The sequence below is a fragment of the Perna viridis genome, chromosome 2 (genome assembly GCF_037379345.1).
Source record: "Perna viridis isolate PV_CMFRI_1.1 ecotype Kerala chromosome 2, ASM3737934v1, whole genome shotgun sequence".
In the NCBI taxonomy this organism is placed as follows: domain Eukaryota; kingdom Metazoa; phylum Mollusca; class Bivalvia; order Mytilida; family Mytilidae; genus Perna; species Perna viridis.
The window spans coordinates 4,309,414-4,333,189 of NC_142446.1; the positions used below are offsets into that span (position 1 = coordinate 4,309,414).

Below are 23,776 nucleotides of genomic sequence, written 5' to 3' on the forward strand. Positions count from 1 at the left end.
AATTTCTTTCGGAAGCTCAAAGACTAGTCCATTGTTTGTTGAAAAAAGCTAGAGAGTATTTCAAGCGCCTAATTTACATTGAAGTTTTGAATGATTCACATTTTCATGATACAGAAGGCTAATCGAAAGTTACGATGATTGAAAACTATGACAAGTGTAAGAAAGTTTAGGACAAAAACTTCTCAACGTTTCTGTTCAGAAAAGTTATGTTGCAGATCAGAGACAACTATTGCTAACAATCATTGTGTAGACTGTGGCACTGACCAGTGTGAAGACTGTTCAGAGGCCATTCATTCAGCAAATGTTAGTTTTGAGTTTCATGAAAAAAGACCTATTGAGAAACCCCCTGTTTCAGACTTATGTGACATTAAATGTGTATTGCCCTCAAAAAGTTGCATCCAGGAAAACTTTGCTGATTTGTGGTGTGAAGTTTGTTGTGCTAGATTTTGTAATTATTGCTTCGATAATTATCATAAACTACCATCCAAGAAAACTCATAGAAAGATTTCATTTAAAGAACATCAATCACGGGAACTTTTATTATATGAACAATCTCAGATGAACATACAACCCTTGTCACCCATCTCTGATGATGATTCCCTAACTTATGTGTCATTTCCACAAGAGGAGGCTAGTACAACTATGATCAATTCAACAAGAATCCACCCTGTTAATATTCCAGACTTATGTGCTGAGGCAAGCTGTGAAGATTTGGTCAATGATTTAGCTGAAAGTATGCTTGATAGTGAAAATGAGGAGGTGTCAAGTTTTATGCTGATTGATGATCAAGAGTCTTTAAAGGTACATGTGAACATGTAAGCTGGACAAAGTATCTGCATGATACATTATTGTTCTTGACTGTGCCTTTTCTAGTTGGGGTAAATATATTATATCTCAATGATGTATACCTGCCAACTAACACAATTTAAGAGTGTTTTACACAATTTTGATCACTTATTCTGCTAACATTCTGGCCCCAGGGATCATTCACCCTTGAAGTTTGTTTACCTTATTATAATATTTTTATAAAAAAATGTACATAAAATTGAAGAATAGAAATGAGGACAATGTTGAAAATACTTACTACATAGATGCTGCATAGAGAATTACTGGTGCCAGCAAGGAGTATTTTATACAGTCCCTGGTTCCAGTGACTTACATGTATAAACTGCTCTGTTTATAATAAGTTAACAAACAAATCATGAAGTTATTTTGACATATATTTATTAGAGATTTCCCCAGACCAATTAAGCATGGTGCTGCACCAATCTTTTAATTCGCAACAGGTGTCAACATTTTGTGTAAACAATCACCTAATTTGCCAATTACACTAATCAGGTACTTGGAGTAAATGTCGATCTCTTGATCACTCAAGTGTGACTTTAATACATACGATTAATGGTCTATAAAAATGCTGGTAAAAATTTCTGCTGGGAAAATTCCTTTACTTCCCTTTAACTTTGTATCAAAATTACAAAAAAATTATTTATCATTTTATTTTTGTACATCAAACTTGAGTGTAAACTAAATGCATTAGTGGCATGATTTCGGGTCAAAATTTAGTTGGAGTGCGTTTTGTCACCAATGACATGATATACTTTTTGCCCTATATTGCAATTAAAAAAATTTAGCATATTATTGTTCGGTTTTTAAGGTCGATAATGATTTTAGCCTTTGTCCAAATGTGTTTTTTTTTTTGTTTTGTTCAGCCTTTTTTGAGAAATTCACATGAATATGTAGATCAAGATTGACTTGAGATTGTGCACCCATACAGAAAATAGCATTTTTTCAATACTGTTTATTGCAGATATATGCCTCCATTTGTAATGATTGAGTGCCCTCAAAACACATGAATAACCATGCCTTTACAAATATCTGGGAAAACACTAGTAATGTGAATTAATGCACGCAGACAAACTGACACCTATGAGATATTCTTGGGCTTGGGTAATCAATTTTAATTCAATTACCAGTTGTGTGTGCTTATATAAACAACCCATTAAACAAAACTAAATGATGCACGTCAATTTATTATAATTAACTTACACATACAAGTTGAGGACAGGTATATAGGTGATTGGTCTCTTTTGTATTTTCTTAGAATTTATTTTTAGGTAACAGACTTTCAGTTTTTGAAGATAAAACTATTTCATTATAGGCCCCGTGCAGGTCCGGGTGTTAAAAGAATAGGCCTGCAGCAGCGCTAAGCCTGTCGTATAAGGCGACTAAATAGTGCTCAGAAACCTAGCCAGGGGCTAGGCGCTCTGCCCACAGAGCAACTGGGATGTGTGCCCCAGGTGGTGGAATGGGGTACCCCTGGCGTGTTATATGCTGGGGTTGTCAGGCTATAATACGGAAAACCTGACCGCAAACCATAGTGGTGCACCGTGTTGGGAAAGATGCCACATTCCTTGCACGTTAAAGACCCCTGCTGTGGTATGTGGATGATAGGAGTAGGAACCTTTGCGCTCCGCCACAGGAGGCTAAATTGTCCGACCTTACCCATCCCCCCTTTTTCCAGTGGCAATCAAAATTTGTCGACTCTATTATCCTTGTGTCCCATCCTTTTTTGTCATTTCATTGTTCATTTTATCATCCATTTCATGTTCATCGTCTGAATATAGCTGAAATATTGCTGCTCGGACGTTAAACCCCAACAAACAAACAAACAAACATTTCATTATAGTGTCTCATGAATGCATATGAATGGAAGTTATACATGTATAATGTTAAACATACATGTATGTAAAAGCATTACATGCTCTCTGTAGCCAATAGTGTAAGAGCTTACAGTATTCAGCTGATTTTCTATATTCAGGGTTACCCTACCTGCATGCTATTACTTTTGATTTCAGCTAGAATCTTGGTTCCCTTGATTACTCTTTCAAATACAACAACAAAAATATACATATACCTCTTTTTGTTGCCAGGGTTATAAATGGAGAAGATACTCGTGCTTAAGTCATAGACTATATAGTCTGTATGGACTCAGGGCAGAAAAGTAATAAGGTGATCGGGTGCTAGAGCCAACAAGATTCAGGGCTAGATTCAGGGCAAACAGACCTGGATTCAATTTAAACCCCAAAATCTGTGTTTAAAAAAATCTCATTTTCTTGTCAGTGTCAGTTGTCCTTACGCTCCTTGTTTTTGGTCTATACATTAGTTTCTGTATCTAGGAATAGTTTTATTGGTTTAGGGTTTTATGCCATTAAATTTACGGCCCAAACTGTTTTGGAACTAGGGACCAGAAAGTGACCAAAAAAATGTTTCACTAAATTCATCTTCATGTACATGTATATTTATACTCAAGTTAATACTATGAATCTCTTTGATAGTGTACAGCATACTGTTATAGTATACTGAACTGCATAGAATGACAAATGTTTTTCATCTTTCCAAATGAAAACATGAGAAAAGTGTATGTCAGTTACCTCCCTTCCAATTTTTTTATTTCATTTTTTTTTAATTTTTCGTGTTTTCAACAGTACTGTGTAGTTGCAGAACGTTTTGTTTGTAATAGTTATAGGAAATTCTATTCCTTTAAAATATTGATGATTTTGGAAATTTGGTAGCTGCAACCTTAAATATTTGTTACATTTCCTAAAACATTTTACATCATGGTATGCAAGAGTAATAGGGGAACCAAGATTCAAGTGGAAATCAAAAGAATTTCTACAAGGATAGAGACTAGACAGGGAAAACTAACCTGCACAACAAAGAACATGAAATTACCAAAATGCATGTAACATGTTCAATGAAAAAGTAAATGAGCAACCAGGTCTCCACTAAAAACTTGGAGCATGGCCAGGTGATGCAATAAATGTAATGAACTTGCCAAAGTTTATTTGTTTTCTGTTTGCAAACTACATGTATATTGAATGACTGAGGATTATTTGGCTTCTTCGAAAGTTAAACCTTCCACGAACAAGATCTTTTCTGAATAAAATCATTACTACAAAACCTTTTCTACTTTTTAAAATAAGCACAGTTCAATTTTTTTTACTGAACAACCCCATGGTTTTTGATGTTGTGGGACGACTCCTAGTTAGAGTTGTTGTCCTTGAATTGTAAAAAATGAACTACATGTACCTGTAGGTGAACGATTCAGGGTCCTGAGAGTTTAACATTGTTACATATCCTGAAGTAAATTGTTTACTTCAAAATGTTTTTATATACATTATATACCTGATTCATGATGTTTTCAATTCTATGAATTATGAATTAATAAAAATGCATTTTTTTTCTTTGATAGGTGACTAGTTGTGAGGATTTTTTGCAAAAGTTAAACTGTGACAGCAATAATTTAGTCAAGGTAGTTTCTATCTTTGGTAATACTGGAGACGGAAAGTCATTCACTTTGAACCATACATTTTTTGGTGGAAGAGAAGTATTTGAAACATCAGCTGAACAAAAGTCTTGTACAATTGGTGTATGGGCAGCCTTTGACCCAAAAACCAAAACTGTTGTTATTGATACAGAAGGAATGCTTGGGTTAACATCCAATCATAATCAACGTTCTAGACTTCTTCTTAAAGTTCTGGCCGTGTCAGACATTATCATTTACCGTACAAGAGCCGAAAGACTGCACACTGATATGTGCCAATTTTTATGTGATGCCTCAACAGCTTACACTAAATATTTCTCAACAGAACTTCAGGATATGGCAAAGCGAATTGGGAAAACGTTAGCAGACTTAACTCCAGCAGTGATTGTTTTCCATGAGACTGTCAATACCGATGTTTATCAAGGTAAATGTATGTTGAATCATACAAAAACATAATTATACATGTATGACCACAACAAAACTGCATATTAAATCCTGAATGAACTACAAAATAGGTTATTTAATGACACTGTTTCATGATTTTAACTTTTTTTTTTAAATGTGAAACATCAGAAACAGGGTCTGTACCAAAATTTTTATCTTCAAATTTGAGCAAGTATCAAATGTAAAAAAGTTTGCAAATTGAAGAATTCAATCTGAGCTTGTAATTGGCATGATTTGAAAGTATTGAAAGTAAAACATCATTTATGTTGTTTAGATCAATGTTTTCAGTATTTTTAGAATGCATTGAATGTTGTGTCAGTATAAAGGTATTATCACCTTACTTTCCATGTGAGCTTATGCCATTATTTGGCATCCATTGTCATCAGTTATCATTTTACAAAATTCTTTTCCTCTAAAACCATGGACATGATGAAACTTTTTTTCACACTTTTTGGATTTCATATAGAGAAGAACAACTGATAAATCATGCAGCATTGTAAGCTCATCAGTTTAATCCTTGTAGGACTTACATGTATTGCCCTTTTTTATTTGCCTGCAAAAATTCTGGGTCATATACATGTAATGCTATCATACTGATAATCAGCATGATACCATTATATGGCCAAAATCAGTGATTTGAGCAAAACAAAATTTTTTACTAAGCCATGGACAGAAAAAATTATAATTCTATATCCCCCCTCAATTCTTAACAATACAGATTTACAAGTACAAATTTTAAACTGCAGCTGTTGCTGAAAAAAAAAATTTCGCTTGTAAGAAAAAAAAATTCCAATGCAACAAAAAGAAAATAGTTTGTGCCTAACTTGAACTGGCTAAGAATTAGGAGCCAAAAAGTAGCCATCCTGATTATTGATTTGTAAGAGTACTCATTCCATCTTGTTTTCGTTCGTTTCAGTCAACTTCAATAAACTATGGAAACAAGATGTATATTATGTTTTGCAGTAGACAACAAAAATGTATACAAATTCTGGTCAAATTTTTATCCTGTGTCAATTGCTTAATGTCAATCCAAAATCAGTCCATACTTTCCCCATTTGTTCAGGGTTCATTAAGCAGCACCATACAAAGCATTTTATCTTTCAATGATGGCTGGTAAATTGTGAAGAATTATTGTAGTTCAAATTGTTTCATTTTAATTAAACTCATACCTTACTGACTTCAAGGAATTTCTAATCTTATTGTTTAATGTTTACACATGACCTTGGGTAGCAATTAAGTGTCCTTTGAGTGTGTTTGGCTTACTTTCAGAGGGAACAGGAGAGCACCAGCTATGGAAGAAGTTCAGTGATGTAGGATGCTCTTTTAATTTCAAAGATTTGCATTATGTAGGTGTGAAAACTCTCCAACCTCCAACTGATTTCAGTAAACTCAGAATTGTTCTAGAAAAAATACTAGCTGACAAGACAAATAGAGCATCTAGACAACCCTATATAATTTACAAAACCCTTCAGGTAAGTCTTAACGTTTTTATACATTTGCAAAACATTTGCTGTCATATAATGGTATGGCACTGTCTTTATCTGTGGGATGTATGATCTTTTCTGTAGATACTTGGTTTTGTTCAATTACTTAAATATTAACCCATTCAAGGCGCATGATGCATCAAGACATCACCAGGCTATGGCTATGTGATGCCTGAAGGCATCATTAAACAAATTAGATTAGTATTATTTTTTAAATGGAGTTTTTGTACTTCACTTCACTGTTCAATACTAATAGTTAAAAAATATTTGTTATATTTTTAATTTTCATTTCTTGAACTGAATTCAAGAAAAATAAACATATGAGCCAAGTATGAACAGTTTTAATTCTACTTTTGTTTTTAGCTGCCGTCAAGCCACCATGTTTACATCTTGCCCGACATGTGCTTGCAGCGTGGATGGGAAAAGATGTTTTTTATCTTTAAATTACCCCATAGCCTTTATACCGTTACTTTCTGATACTGAGTAGGAAGTCAGGCTTCTGTTCAGCTAGCATCAGAAATAATCGTCTGTGAACTTTAGGCAAAAGGAATGGATCTCTTTGAATTTGTTCCAAATAGTGCCATACAACCAAAGGTAGGGGTTGTGACTGAAACCATTAATGTATTTATGAATTAGGGCCTCTTTGATTCTTGTCAAATTCTAATCCTGTGTCAAATGTCTAATCACAATTAAAATTCAAAGCTGTATCATGCTTGAATGGTGTGTCCATACTCCCACATGCAGGATGTGTCATTTGCAGACTTATCAAAGTGCACCTTGTAAGCATTTATTCAGTATGTTTTAATGAATTTTGTCTATAATTTTGGGACAAATTCAATACATAATACAATTTTTCTGAAATTTCAGTCAATACATATCCAGGTCAATCTTGTAATAGGAAACAAACATATTTTTTTTTTGCTTTAGCAATAGCTTAAACACCGCTGTCATACAATATTTTGGATCCCAACAGAATATTGACCCAGGTTTAAAATATCTTATGAAACAAATGTATACTAGTTGGAGATTATAATATCGCAGGTAGGGGTTATTTCATTTTAATTTGACTTCAAATAAACTGAACTCGGGTAATAAATTTGTACCAATAAAAGTATGTGTATTAGATTTAGACATTTTCTTCCTTGTTATTTACAGAACTTAAACAACAGATTTAGTGGAAAGCTAGACAGACCTGAAATGGGTACATTTCCTGATCAAATATTTTCTTGTCCTATTAAGTGTTTGTCATGTAGGTAAGTGTACTCAATTTTGATATTAGGTAAAATTGAACAGTCACAAGTAAATTGTGAAATAAACCTGTAAATGTATCAACTTAGAAAAATGGGAAGTACCTCAAATTTAAAAAGTTATAAACTCAACAAAAAATGTGACACTTCATTACATTAAAATAGATATTTGAAAAATTAGATTTAATGATCACAAAACAGTCAATAGGGCTACCGCCCCCCTAAAATTGGAGGTCAATAGGGCTACCACCCCCCCCCCCTAAAAAAAATTGACTTTTTTATTGCCATCACTTGGCGTCTTTAGTCGTCCTCATTAACAATTCATCAGACATGTTCTTTTTTGAAACTACTGAATAGATTTGCATGAAACTTATAATATTTGTTCCATAGAGTATCCTGCACAAGATGACTGTTTGGACTTTTGATCCGTTAAAACATATGCCCATTGTTACTGAAAATAGAACATAAAGGTCAGACAGCAGATTTTTGCATATATCTCCAAAACTATTAGGTTTAACCAAATTCTGACATGGGTAAAAGTATTCAGCATGATGAGATCTATATGTGGTCAAATTTTAGTGAAATTAAAAACAATGTATGAGTTTTTATGTTTTTCTTTTTTTACATTTTATGAAAGCTTGTGGTATTGTGAGTCTAATAAGACCAAAACTATCAAAATCAGACATAGGAATACAAAGAAATGGTCATTTTTATATCATGCCCCTCAGTGATATTTTCCCTAAATTACTAAAAAATTACAATTTTAACTAACTTGTCACACCAAAGTGATACCTATGATAATTCAAGAAGTTGTAATAGCAAATATCATTTATCATTATGAAAAAAGGACAGATTTCAACAATTTATATCATACCTATTTTATTACTTTGTGATTCTAAGTCTGTGCTGTGTGACTATTTGAGTACTTTGAATATCCCAAGCAGTGACGTTGTGTATTTCATGGATGACGTCAAGTTATGAGTCACTGTTACTGATAAAAATCTTGTTGCTATGTTGTTTTTTAAAATACCTTGCACAATGCACCTCTTAAAATATAGCCAGATTACCAGTATCACTATACTGATTTTATGGGAAAATGGAAATAATGACCAGGAAAGGCAATTTTCCCCAAATTATGCATTTCTCTGAAATATGCCATAATTTAATTTATGGTCTCACTAACCACTTCTAACGTTTCCATTACTTTACATGTTAAAAAAGTAATTTTCAAAGTCTCACTGTGAATTCCCAGGACAAATGACATCTTAAAGCTGCATACCGTTGCGAAGCTTGGAAAATAAGGCTTCCAAAATCATTATGCTAATGGTACGATGATAGTAGAAATTCTTCACAAAATTTACTTGAATAAATAATACTGAAAATCCACATTTTTACCTGTTCTGCTAACTGACAGCATGGAGGCAAATTACTCACACATGTAAACAATATTCATACACTTTTGTAGTTAATTACATATATGATTTTAAAGTACACATTCTCAGCTTTATTTTGACTACTTTTAATCATAATACACACAAATAATGCACTTACAATGCATATGTCTAGGTTCAGTGTGTTTTTGGTACTACATAGGGGGGTGGCCATTTGACCCGGAAGTGGTTAGTGAGACCTAACCCATGTTGCAGTTATTGCCCTTTTTTGATGTTTTTCCTGTTTTTGATGTTATTACTTTAAAAAAATTTCTTCTCAGAAACTACTATACAGAATTCAATGAAAGTTGGTATTTTTGTTTTTAGGGTATGCTAAAAAAAATGGCTGTTTGGATTTTTGATTTGTGAAAAATAGAACATAGGGGTCAGACAGCAGATTTTTGCATATATCTCCAAAACTGTTAGGGTTTAACCGAATCCTTACATTAGTTAAAAGTATTCAGAATGATGAGATCTATTTGTGGTCAAATTTTGGTGAAAATCTGTTGACTCATGTTGGAGTTATTGCCCTTTTTGGACTTTTTTTTGTTATTACTTTAAAAAATCTCCTCAGAAAATACTGTACAGTATTCACTGAAAGTTGGTATTCTTGTTTTTTAGGGTATCGTAAACAAAATCACTGGATTTTTGATCGGTTAAAAAAACATGGCCATCTTTACCAAGAATAGAACACAGGGGTCAGACAGTAGTAGCATATATTTCCAAAACCGTTAGGTTTAGCCAATATTTTTCAATTGCTGAAATGATTTTTATTATAAGGCCTACAATAGTCTCCAAGAGATCAAAGTTGTCAGACTCCATGTAAGAGTTATTGCCCTTGAGAGGACAAAAATGATGTTGTTTTTTTTTACAGTTTTCAGCCAAATATCTTGAAAACTATGATAGATAGAATAAGACTTTCAATTGCTGAAATTATTCTTATTATAAGGCCTACAAAAGCCTCCAATGATCAAAGTTGTCAGATGATTCCATGTAAGAGTTATTGCCCTTGAAAGGCAAAAAGTTATATTTAGCAGTTTTCAGCCAATATCTTGAAAACTGTAATAGATAGAATAAAACTTTCAGTTGATGAAATTATCCTTATGATAAGTTCTACCAAAGTCTTCATAAGAGTCAAAATTGTCGGACAACTCGTTGTTAGAGTTATTGCCCTTGAAAGGCAAAGATTTAACCAGGTGAGTGATTCAGGCTCCTGGGAGCCTCTTGTTTATTTTTAGTCCAATTTTGAAAATGTTTAATTGAATTTCAAATTTGTGCTGTATTGTGGTTGTAGCATATATCTCCAAAACCGTTAGGCTTAGCCAATATCTTTCAATTGCTGAAATGATTTTTATTATAAGGCCTACAAAAGTCTCCAAGAGGTCAAAGTTGTCAGACAACTTCATGTAAGAGTTATTGCCCTGGAGAGGACAAAAAATGACTTTTTTTTTTCCAAACCAGTTCTTGTGTCCATAATGAACTGTTAGTCCCTATGCTAAAATGTGTCAAAAACTAATATTGTGTCCATACTTGCCTCAAGTAAATAGAGTTTGACAGCTGTGGTATTGTGCTGCGCTCCACAAAGCTTTTTATTAGTTATTAGCAAAAAAAAAGGGCTATAAAACAAACATTTTAGTAAATATAATATACATATTAGATTTAACAGCTCATAGAGTTAAAATAGTTGATGTCTTACATGTTCCAAAGTTCCAATAATAAATTACATGTTAAATGCATCAAGAAATCGATATTTTATCTGAAAATATAGCTATTTTTCTTGGGGAATAGTTCTGTTCTAAACTATTGAACTGCCCCAGCAGTCATGAAGGGAAAATAGTTATCAAAACTATTAACCACCCCCAGCAAACATAAAGGGGAAATTGTTCTCCAAACTATTAACCAGCTCTTACAACCATGAAGGGGAAATAGTTTTCAAAACTATTAACATCCCCAGCAACCATGAAAAGAATAGTTCTCTAAACTATTAACCAGCCGAAGCTACCAAAAAGGTGAAATAGTTCTCTAAACTATGAACATCTCCAGCAACAATGAAAAAAATAGTTCTCAAAGCTATGAACATCCCCAGCAACCATGAAAAGATTAGTTCTCTAAACTGTTAACATCCCCAGCAACCAAGAAAAGATTAGTTCTCTAAACTGTTAACGTCCTCAGTAAAATTATTGTTATTCACTTTAAATACTGAGGTATAATAACAAAATATTATGCACAGAACTGACTTATTTTTCAAACAGTTTTTTCTGTAAAACTACATAGAGTATGCAATAGAAGCTCCCTAAACAAGCACCCTAGATGACAAACATTTTTTTTTTCACATTTTGTTCAATATACATTGTGTATTTAATTTTCTCTTTTCAATTGTTTACTGCAGAGAAAGTTGCACAAAAAGTATGGACCATTGTACTGAGTCAGAAAACCATGAAACTGACAAACGCTGTACATATCAACATCAGTATGAGAACAAAGTCTTCTTGTGCAAGGTACTCCTAACTTTCATCTTATTGGTGGATCATGTGGTAGAAGTTTTTCTTAAGTATGGATTTGAGGTAGAAGTTTATATTTAGGATGGATTTGAGGTAGAAGTTTGTCTTAAGGATGGATTGTGAGGTAGATGATGTGAGATTTGTCTTAATGACGGATTGTGGGGTAGAAGATGTGGGATTTGTCTTAAGAATGGATTGTGAGGTAGAAGTTTGTCTTAAGGGTGGATTGTGAGGTAGGTGATGTGAGATTTGTCTTAATGATGGATTTTGAGGTAGAAGTTTCAGTAATCTTAAGGGTGGATTGTGAGGAGAAGTTTGTCTTAAGGATGGATGAGTTAGAACTTTGTGCTAAGGATGAATAGTGCAGTAGAAGTTTGTCTTCAGGATGGATTTGGAGATAAATTGTGATTCAGTGAGGTAAAAGTTTATCTTAAAGATCAAAAATGAGGTAGAAGATTGTCTTATTAGTGAATAGTCCTGTACTGTGGATAAACAATTGGTCTTCAGGTATATTTTTTAATTGTGTTGAATTTAAGAAGCTGGAATGTTAAATTTTCTTTAAAAACTTGGTTGATCTAATGAAATCCTCATATGGGAAAATTCTCAGGCTAACATATTTTGACAAATCATATAAATTAATATTAAGGTGTACTAGTTTTGAGGGTGAAAAGAAGTAAGTTGCAGAAGCAAAATTTGTACACAGCATTAATGTTTACAGTAACTTTAAGTATCATTGCTGTGTAGGAATCCAAATTATTTTCATATGATTCAAATTTTTTGCATTTGGACAAAAATATTTGATCTTACACAACAATGCTAATGAAAATTATTGAAAGCCTAAATGTCATCATCAGTTGTGTTTGTCATCCTCCAGCTCAAGTCAAAACAATAAATTGAGTATAAGTGTATGGATCTTGGTGAAAGGTGCCAAAACACAAACAGTAGAGCTTGAAGTATAGAGGAATTAGGGGCAAAAAAGTGGCCAGAAACAAGCATTTTCCTGTTTTCTGGGCAAACACTAGAGTAATAATAAAAGTAAATGGATCTCCATGAAGTAGTACTAGAAGGTACCATAAAAGGAATGTTTTGATGGATTTAAATGGTATTGGCTAGTACCTTTTAATCTTTTAAGGATAAAGGGGTCCAACATTAGTTTGTCTACTTCTTTGTATTGATTTCTTATTTTCTTGTGTCTAATTGCAAATTTAAAACTCTTTGTCCACTCATTCTGGTCAGAATCTTAAATGTAGTCAAACATTTAATAATAAGCAAAGTTTAGAACAATATCAAGTTTGACTGTTGTGTCCAATCTTACACCAACTGTTCAGGGTTTAACTCAACTGGTTAAGTGTGCTTTGTGAAGCATTTTATTTATCATTTTTGGGGTTTTTGATCCTTGAGAATGTTCCATAGTAAAGATTGATGTTCAGTTTATACTTATTAAGAAAAAAAACATTTCTAAATAATATGGGAAACACAAATGTATGATTACAGTTTTATTTTACATCATGTAATCTTTGAAAATTTGTTCATGCTACAATTTTCATAAGAATCAAAGACCTCCAGTGCTAACAGCACTTTGAACAAATTCTGTTCTCTTATAATTCATAATATGAAAATTACATTTATTTTGTTAGACTTGCTTGTTATCTGGCAAAGTCAATGTTGTTGTTCCAAAGACATCAGAATCTAAAGATAATGTGTGGATGGGACTGGCTAAATATGTATGGACTGGGTATGTATACCTTTAATAGATGGGCTAGTCGAAAAAAAATGTTTTAACCTTCATTACCACTATACCCAACCCACAATGTGATTACCCTTTACCAATAGTTTTCATTACCACTATACCCCACCCACAATGTGGTTTTCCTTTACCAATAGTTTTCATTACCACTATACCCCACCCACAATGTGGTTTTCCTTTACCAGTAGTTTTCATTACCACTATACCCCATCCACAATGTGGTTTTCCTTTACCAATAGTTTTCATTACCACTATACCCCATCCACAATGTGGTTACACTTCACCAATAGTTTTCATTACCACTACACCCCACCCACAATGGGGTTACCTTTTACCAATAGTTTTCATTACCACTACACCCCACCCACCATGTGGTTACCCTTTACCAATAGTTTCTTATTACCACTATACCCCACCCACCATGTGGTTACCCTTTACCAATAGTTTTCATTACCACTATACCCCATCCACAATGTGGTTATCCTTTACCAATAGTTTTCGTCACTGTTTTGCTATATGCTTATAGATTTTTTAAAGTGACTTTATCTTGATGGGTTACTGATCTTGCTAACATTTCATTCCCTCAACTGGTGTAAGACAAAATTATAGGAGTACAATACAGAGAGGTCATTTCTGAAAATTTGGTCTCATTTTGTTGAAATAAAGCTGTTTTGAGGCAGTCCGCACAGAAATTTCTAGTGTTTTGTCATAAAAAAGTGCATATTTTTTAAATCCTTGGTGTGTGGAGGTTCAAGTCATTTATAAGTAATTTAGTGATTATTGTTATAAAACCCAGTAGCCATGGTAACATACTGAAAAAAATATTACTGAGTTTTAGTACAACTCTTGGGTGCCTTTCCAAAACTAACAGCCAATTACTATGTTTTATAAAATATCAGGCACTTAGACACTACCACAGGATGAAAGCATGCATGGAGTAGGTGGAAAAAGGGTAAAAATAATAAGACCCTTTCAATTCATTCTCTCACAATTTTAGTTCCAAAAGTTCGTGCAAAATAAGGTATTTTGAAAATCAGCCAACTGATGCTGAGGAGAGAAACTAATACGGTAGGGGACTTTCTTTTCTGCATTGCAAAACTTATTTGCACAGAAAAAGTTTGTTTGGTTATCCATTTTATTTATTATAAGCTAAAGAAATAACATTTTTTACTTAAAAGTGGTTAGAATAGCACATATCGCAAGAAGATACAAGAATATCTTCTATGACGTCACATTCAAAATGATGAAACTTCAGACAATTTGGTTGCTAAGGACTTCTTTGCACTAAACAATTAAATTTCTTGACACAAACTACATTTTCTTACTCAGTGCACCTTAACCTACACAAGAAATTGTGGTTTCTATGGTGAAAATCTTATTTTTTTCAGATATAGGGTTCCCAAAAACTTGCCATAAGGTAGTACAATACAGTTAGGTCATTTCTGAAAATTTGGTCTTATTTTATTGAAAGAAAGCTGAAGCTGTTTTGAGGCTGGAGAGAAGCTAATATGGTAGGGGACTAAAACGTTCCAGATACCATTCTTCATTTAAATTACACCTGTTTACCATTACATATATTACACCTGTCTATGTATAAATGCTTAACTACATTTAAACAATATATCCACCAAATTTCAACTTTTAATTTTAAGTTTTACAAAATTTGACCGGGTTAACTTGGTTTGCGAAACAGTGCGCCTTAATGTAACTGTATAGTGCACCCATAGGTATTGGAATTAGTATATTTCATTCCAATAACATCTTTATAGACATTTTCTTAGCATTTGCTGATATTGAGCTGATTTTTTAATATGTTAATGTCTTGAATGGCTACAGATCAAGAACACCTTTTGTCCTGCTCCACTGAAATTTGACAAAAATTATGGGCCTATTGACTTTTGAAAGTTCATGTAAATTACAACTGGACTATTTTTTTTTGTAATTTTGTTACCTTATAATTGGTTTTAAGGCTATGTCAGATATGGGAAATTTGGTCAAAGTAAGAGATCAGTCATTCTTCTATAAAATTTGTGTTTTTGACATGTTCAAGTCATGTCAAGCACTCTTGTCTTTACTCATTTGATAATCTAATCAAAGTGAGAACTTTGTCAATGTCACAGGCACTTCACTTGCAAAAGTGATATCTCAACACTTGAGTGAGAAATCCCAGATATTAATAGGGACTTGTGCACAAACTTAACAAGCTTAAATATAATTTAATTACCCCTAGGTCAGAAACATTAACACTGCACCAACACACCTATACTCACTGACAGGGTATGTACCCTATGGTAAGGTTATTGCCACATTTTAGCAGCAACTTGTAATGTATATTATTAATAGCTGTTAATGCAATTGATATATATTCTTTTTCAAATACATAAAATATTACTACTTTTATAGGGAAGTACTTGAGTGTCCTAACTGTGGAGTGATATACAGGAGTAGAGAACACTGGTATGGTAACAAAAATATGGAAGATATAGTATCTGTGGAGATCAGACATGTTTGGCCTGATGTGAGTTGATTGATTTCTTTTTTGTAGTTTTACTTCCATAAGCTTACACTTCATATTTAAGAGAAATTACATCATTATAGCCTCTAACTCAAAATCAAAGTCATTACAGCATGCTTTTTGCATTTTACAGGGTTACAAAAACCTACAGGGAACTAGTAATGCTGCTAGGAAGGTGATTGAAGGTGTGCAGTATATTGCAGATTCAGTAACAAGTGTTAGTCAGAAACCAACGAAGATGATTTCTGATTGGATGACAGATCAGATAGCTCCTGATTATTGGGTTCCTAATTCTCAGATAATAGTAAGTAGCGTCAATACTAGTCAGCAGATAGCTGCAACTGTGTGTAATCTTGGGGCAATGATTAAATTTTCATTCAAATTCAAGCATCATTTTTCATTTACAATATAGCAACTTTAAGCTCTGGTATTTAACAACAATATTTGATGCATTTTTAACTTGAAAACATGTGATACTCTGAACTGAAAACAATCAATGTTATATTCTGAGTTTACATAATATAAATAAAATCTTCGATTAAAACATTGTATATCTTTGATAATTACATTGGCAATGTATATTTTTGCTGAAAACATTGTATATCTTGATTAAAAACATTGTATGTCTCTGATTATAATATTGTTTATCTTCAATTATAACATTATATATCTTTGATTACAACATTACACATTGTATAATGGCATTATGTAGTTATATTCCAGTTATAGAAGAAATGGGATTTTGCTTCTTATTTTTAGGAATGTAAGAAATGTCAAAAAGAGCTTGATAATGAACAAAAGCATCATTGTCGTGCATGTGGAGAAGGTTTCTGCGATGATTGCTCTTCTAAAAAACGACTGGTTCCAGAAAGAGGCTGGAACTTTCTTGTACGAGTGTGTGATGATTGCCATGCTTTAGATAAATCTTCTGGTAGTATATATTAGTTTTAGATACAATTAAAAAATTTAATGTGAAAATTCTTTTGACAGAATGTTCCAATGATTACTTGTGGTTTCATTATAAATCTCCTCCTTCATCAACTATTCTTTAAATAGCCTTCTTAGGATTAAAATCTCTGCTTGAGCTAGATGTATGTATCCTCAGAAATACTTTGATAAATATATATTTGGCATTTTTATTACTTACTATATGTTAGTATTGTGAAACATATTTATTTGAGCTGCATCCACAAGTACCCCTCTTCCAACCACAAATATTGATATGGAAGAAAGTAAATGAATTCTCTGTGTAATTTAAGGTAGTGAGTGAGTGTTATCAATCATAGACTTAAATGAAGTTATTACATTATCTGGTTCTACCATGATATCACTATAAATGTTTATAAAGGAAAAAATAAAAAGTCTTTCATTAATGTACTACATATACACCAATATTTGATGGTATTTGAAAAAGGAATACCTTGCTTGCTCTTATTTTATAAAGTAAAATTTGTAACTGATTCCTGAAGTATTGTATCTCTTTCTTTTTTTTTTTGAGTTAGAGTTTCTAAAAAATAGCAAGTTCAAGTAAATATTAGGTATATTTATATGATTTTGTGATCAACCTATGGTAACAAAGAAAATAACACTTCTTTACTTTATACAGAGTTGTCTGATAAAAAAGAGCCACAGGTTACAGCCAGGAAGGTTGGGGAAGTTCTTACATCTGCCATAAGTGTTGTTGGCTCAACTGTTACTTATCCTGTTGGTAAGAAATTATGGAATGAGTAACCAAAAGGAATCCAAAACAGATATTCATAATATTTCAAATTTATATGATATTATTACACAATGCTTTATATTCAAATGTCAGACTGGTATCCACTTCGGTGGTTATGATGCGCATCATTTTGGAATTAAGGCCTTAAAAGTGCAAAAAATGAAGTTTACTTGTTTCAGAATAGTAGCATTAGTATGGATCTCTTTGCTGTTGTACCACAACAAGGAATGTTTTATGAATTAATAGGGTTATTGCCTACCTTACAGGAATGTTTTATGAATTAATAGGGTTATTGCCTACCTTACAGGAATGTTTTATGAATTAATAGGGTTATTGCCTACCTTACAGGAATGTTTTATGAATTAATAGGGTTATTGCCTACCTTACAGGAATGTTTTATGAATTAATAGGGTTATTGCCTACCTTACAGGAATGCAGCTGGAAGTAAACACTTTCTGCAACTTTGTATAAATTATTATGAATAACTTCAAAATTTACAGTTCTTATTAAACCACTTTCATTCTGGTCAGAATCTTGTCAAACAATATTCAGACAATACATGATTATTAAGTATCTGAAAAAAAGATCATGAAGGGCTCATTAATTTGGAAAATTTGTCCAGATTAGCTTTAAATGTCTGCATTTAAAAATATATATAAATTGATTTTCTATTTGATTGTAAACTTTTTTATGATGTGGTACAGATTAAGTCATTCTGAACAAATTTTCAGGTTTCACCCTCTGCTGTCATATCAAGCTGCCCCCAGCTAGTATTTATTTACAATGTTTATACATGTAATTGACGTGTGTAAGGCCAAAGGTTTTAGATTTTTTGTAAAATTTTATTTTAATATATAAAAAGTGACATAAAAATTTGAAGAAAGTTGGACTTGCTTCAATATTCCTTAGGGGTACTTTATTACATGGCTCGTCTGCTGTCTTTGCTATACAGACTTGAGCTACAGAAATTTTGTAGAATGTTAAATACATTAAATGGAGGTTTGGTAAGGAAAACGATGAATAATCCCAAAATTATAGACAGTTGTCATATCAGTTTCAAATTTCATTGGATATCATTTCATTTCTCAGTCATGCCTTACTTGATTAATGACAGTGAATTATATTTATGGGGTATCATTCTCCCTAATTTCTTAGACAGTCCTGTAAATTGTTTGATTGCAAAGGCGTCTTTGTTTTTCTATTTGATAATAGTGAGTCGCAGATGAACTTTAAAATGAATGAAAATGACCTAAAAAAAATGCAGTCATTGTATGTGTTGGGTATGTCCTCTGGTTTTTGTGCGAAAACTTGAATAGCAGGGATCACACTGGGCTTCACCAATGTCACAGTTTGTGATTTTTTTATTTGACAAATAGAGGGGTTATTTAAACCCCCTTTTTGGATCCGCAAAAATGCATGACATGTTAAAATATAGTGATTACCTTTTGATCTCAAATCATTGACAATTTTTTTAACAAAAAAAGTTTTTCCACAGCTGACTTGGCCTGAAATTATCAAATTATGGACATGTAAAGCTAAATTCAGTGCACTGTTTTGGTCCTAGTCCATAATAGTAATTCTCTAGTGTTACCTTGTAAAGTTAAACACTCTGAAGTCTCCTTAGCGGTTTTTCCTATTCTAAAAATATCACTCTGACTACTTCCATTCGTTGAGGTTTGAAATGACTGCTCGGTGGTTGAAAACAATAAAATGATGCAATAATGTTGGATCATTGGCTCTGAAATGGGGTTGTATTAAATTCAAAAGGATTTTTTCTGGGTTTTCATGTGATAGTTAGACCAGGCAAATGCTTTAGTAGTATATAAATGATGGGATACCCCATCAGTGTGGTGATGAAAATAATATGTTGGATTAACCTTCTTGGTCCTATATACCAGTCAACAATTGGCGATTTTTCTGGTGACAGAATTTTGGAAGCCAGAACAGCCCCTGAATAGTAGTTGATTGATCTTTATAACATTATACAAGAAGGTTCCAAATCTTTAAAAAATGATTGGTATTGATTTTTATAAAAGAAAAAAAAGCGTATGAATTTCTATGATAATGTTTCACAATATTCTATACTACAAATGTGGGACTGGGGTTGATTTTTGGGGTTAAGTCTTGAACAATTAAGGAATGGGTGGCCAAAGGAAGACTTAGATTAATATTGGATATTGAGACTAGATGGAATTAGGTGCCAAAAAGGGGCCAGAAACCAGTATTTTCCTGATATCTGGATGATAACATGAATAATAAGGAATATATATATCCTTGAATCACAAGGTGCTATACCCCCAAAGGAAGGTTTGGATTATATGTGGAGGTTGTGTCTGGAACCATTTTAGGAATTATAGGGGCCAAAAAGGGACAATTTTGATTCTGGTCAACTCCTTATCCTGTGTCAGTGCCTTATCACATTCAAGATTTAAAGCTGTAATAAGCATGAATTTTGTGTCACTACTTGCTCCAACTGTTCAGGGTTTGACCTCTCTGTTGTATCAAGCTGCCCTCCTGTGAAACATTTTATTGTTAATTTATTGCATTTGAAATAGGACCTATATTAAAAAAATACAGTTTTCTTTAAGACCAATAATTATTTGGAGGGTGTATAAGCTATTAAATAAAAGCAACTTATCTAGTATTTTTTACTTGTCTGTACACAGCCAAATGTGCCAAAATATGATAATCAATGATACTTGTTTCATATAATAATCATATGATTAATCATGACGTGATTAAGGCTTGTTAACATATAAGGAGAATGGATATGATGAGTATGTCAAAGAAACAACAATTTCACCTAGATTAAAAAAAAATGTCAGCTCAAGGCCACTCATTGGTCTTCAATGAACAATGAAGAAACAATCACACCATTGGGCAGGCTGCAGCTGTTACCAAAACAACATGGTACACAGGTACAGTGAAACAAGACATTCAGAGGCCAGAAATTCCTGACTTGGAATGGGCATAAAAAATGTGGTGGGATAAAAGAAAGTACTTTGGTGTGATCACAACCCTCCCTCTTTTGAAACTGGCCACTGTGGAAAAAATATTACATAATTAAACATACCTAAAAATCAGTTTGAAAAGATCTGAGTCCTAATTAAAACACAAATAATGAAACTAATTATACTTTCCACATATGCATGAACAAAGGACTGCTAGCAGTTAACTGACATGCCAGCTCCAGACCAATTAAAACCTACAAAAATGTATGCCATTATTGTATGTAGTGAATATCATATGTTTGTGAAAATCATGTGATTACTACTGGTATATGATAATTGTGTGTTTACTGAAACATAATTTTAATGTATCACACTAGATTCATATGATAAGTATATGAATCTCATTTGTTGCACGTATGTGGCATTCACAGAGATATTATATTGCCTAAGTTTTATGCCCTAATATTTGTTTTTGTATAGGTATACTTAAAGAATCAGCACGGCCATCATACTGGATACCAGATGAGGAGATTACGGTATGTTGTGTTTGTGAAGCTTTTTTTGGACCAAAGCTGAAAATACATCACTGTAGAGCATGTGGAGGAGGAGTATGTCATGCTTGTTCACATAATAAACGACCAGTGCCTCTCAGGGGATGGGATTATGCTGTCAGAGTTTGTCAAAAATGTTATAATAAGAAAGATGCTGTGTAGAAGTTGTATTTTGCTAGGTACAGGATATTATCTGGTTATTTTGATTTGACAGACTTTCTTAATTTGTTGTTACATTGTATTACTTTTTCATATACTTTTTTACTGGGTAATTTTATTTAGTTAAATTGTGACAAGAACCAGTCAAACAATTTTTCATCCAGTCAAAACATGTTTAGCTTTACTCATTTTTTAAAGATTTTAAACACATACACACACACCCAGTCCTACTACTTGTTTAAAGAATACACGTCCACTTTGAGATCTTGGACCTATGAATAATTAATAGATGAAATATTGCATTGGTACTATTATTTGTTTCTTTGTTTTAGTTTATATTTAAGTAGTAATTATAACATTGTGTAAATCAACTCAATTAAAATAATTATGATCTTTGGTAAACTCATATCAATATCTTTAGAATCAATATTCAGTTGTTTTGAACTGCAAGGTTTCCAGCCTCACCTGAATGTTAAGTCTGAAAAATTACAATGCATGATTTATTTTTTCTATATGTAGAATGAGCTTAAACATCAAACATTATTGTCTTTAAAGGTTGAGGTACATTTATCGGCGACATTTACCCCCTTATTTTCTTGAAAAATTTCATTTATAATTTATCTGTACTGCACATTTAAGTCATAATCATAGGTCAAAATAGCTGATTTTCTTAAACCAGGAAGTAAATTATCCATTACTATGGCAAGGCATCACAAATTTGAAAAAAAAAATTACTTTTGTACCAAATGTTATCTATTTTTGCAAAAACTTCAGCTTGACTTGTCATTACTCAACAAGAACTAACTAAAATATTCAAATATGGTAATGTTGTTGTATTAAAGTAAGTACATATCAAAATGCAGATTGGTAACATTCTATTACCATGTTCAGAAATTCAGTCTAGAAAAGGACCAAAAACATCCCTTAGTGTACCTAGTTCTTTGACTGTCTGATCTAGTTTAATGCCAGGCAAGGTTATAAAAATATTGTTCGCCACAATTCATTCCAGGGAAGCAATTGTGCAACTTTTCTACTTTTTCATGTGTACAACTAATGTATGCTTGTACAACTTTCATAGATTAGAGATTTATCCTCTTTTGATATGATATTGTTCTTCTGGTATGTATTTTTTTTTCTAAAACGCAATGTCTTCTGTGAACTAATATTAGATTCAGTCAGAATTGTGTCTGCTGTGTGTCTTCTGTGAACTAATATTAGATTCAGTCACATGTCATTGTGTCTTCTTTGAACTAATATGAGGTTCAGTCAGAATTATTCTGATGTTTCAAAATAAGTGTTCTGAGAGGATATTGAAAGTGATAGTAGACTGCAGTATTTCTGCAATATCTCTTTTGAGTCTGAAATTTAGTGATAAACCAATGTCTATATTACTTATCAAACTTATTGTTTTCTTATTAATGTCTCTCATTGAAACTTGTTAGACTGATGAATCTTTGTCACTTCTTGGTGTGCAATAGTTCTTGTTATATTTTAAAACTTATACTGTTTTATTATACATTAATTTTAATAGCTTGAAATTAGTTTTTTTTCATTCTACTAAAGCTGACAATGAAATGTCACAAAGGAAACTACATTGTTATGTTGTGTCATACAGACTACATTACATTTAGTGTATATATAGAGCATATATTTGGGGGAATCCTTCTTTTTATACAACTTCAAAATATTATGTCTTTGTTGTCATCATCATTATCTTTCGTTCCAGACAATTATTTGAGTAGCAATGAATAAATTTCTGTGAAATTTACATTAAGGAAGGACTAAACAAGAAGCATCTTTATGTAAGTCCAACTGGTAGATGTGATATGATTTAAGGGACTAATTCATTTTGAAATACAAGTGACATGGGGTCTTGTTCTTTAACTGGTGAGGGTAAGTCAAAGATGTCAGCTATTCTCTTTAACTGGGGAGGGGAAGTCAAATAGATGTCAGCTATTCTCTTTAACTGATCAAATGACATTTTTTACCAAACTTAATTCAACATGAAAAGATAAATAATTTTACTTATTTTTAATGATTGTCTGGTCTAGCTAAATATATAACAGATGTGTCAAGCATTTATTACATGTAGTATGTACCATGGTAGTACATGATGGACAAATGTGATACTATAGCCATGTTTTTGTTGATTTTATTTACATCATCTTGTTAATATTTGAAAATAAATAGATGGAAACTTTAATTTGTCGTATTGTCTTTATGATCATAGGTCAATGGTCTAACTTACAATTACAAAGTTTATAGCCTTATACTGTTCAAGGCCATTACTATGCATATCATTTTAGTGAGGCAGAAATATGTGACAAGGGGAGTGAGGCATAAAGATCTGGGCAGGGGGGTCAGGGAAATGCTCAAGAAGTTGGGGGATAATTGGTGTAAAATCCTCACATTCTGGGCTTTTCAAGATAGCTTGACCTCTTTTAAAGGTTTTAAACTTTTAAAGAGTTTTTGTTCTTAGATTCTTTTTATATATTTTTTATATTTCAAGACAAATATTGTCACCAATTTTTTTTACAAATTTATTTAAATTAATAAGTCGATAAACATCCAATTATCACTTTAAGCCTCCAGATTACAAAATGGACTCAGTGGCAAATGTTTTTCAAATTTTTGTTTTCTATGGCCAGTTACGTCAAAATGGTTTGCTGACATCTTAATTGGATGAACATGGAGCATGGGAAG

At 32.6% G+C, this 23,776-nt stretch overlaps 1 protein-coding gene across 1 annotated transcript; it reads left to right on the forward strand.

Annotated features, from left to right (window-relative positions):
- Positions 1-73: 73 nt before the first annotated feature.
- Positions 74-23,276, forward strand: LOC148623355 (zinc finger FYVE domain-containing protein 1-like). Its single transcript, XM_088565157.1, has 11 exons — positions 74-801; positions 4,253-4,748; positions 6,038-6,240; positions 7,408-7,505; positions 11,319-11,427; positions 13,068-13,165; positions 15,581-15,695; positions 15,826-15,996; positions 16,452-16,623; positions 17,299-17,400; positions 20,844-23,276. The coding sequence occupies exons 1-11, from the start codon at positions 148-150 to the stop codon at positions 21,074-21,076; spliced, it is 2,451 nt and encodes an 816-aa protein (XP_088421283.1). The 5' UTR covers positions 74-147; the 3' UTR covers positions 21,077-23,276.
- The last annotated feature ends 500 nt before the right edge of the window (positions 23,277-23,776 follow it).

Coding starts and splice junctions, on each gene's coding strand:
- LOC148623355 (XM_088565157.1), top strand. CDS start 148: ATGACAAGTGTAAGAAAGTTTAGGACAAAAACTTCTCAACGTTTCTGT. Junction 802..4,252: donor ATGATCAAGAGTCTTTAAAG/GTACATGTGAAC, acceptor TTTCTTTGATAG/GTGACTAGTTGTGAGGATTT. Junction 4,749..6,037: donor CAATACCGATGTTTATCAAG/GTAAATGTATGT, acceptor GCTTACTTTCAG/AGGGAACAGGAGAGCACCAG.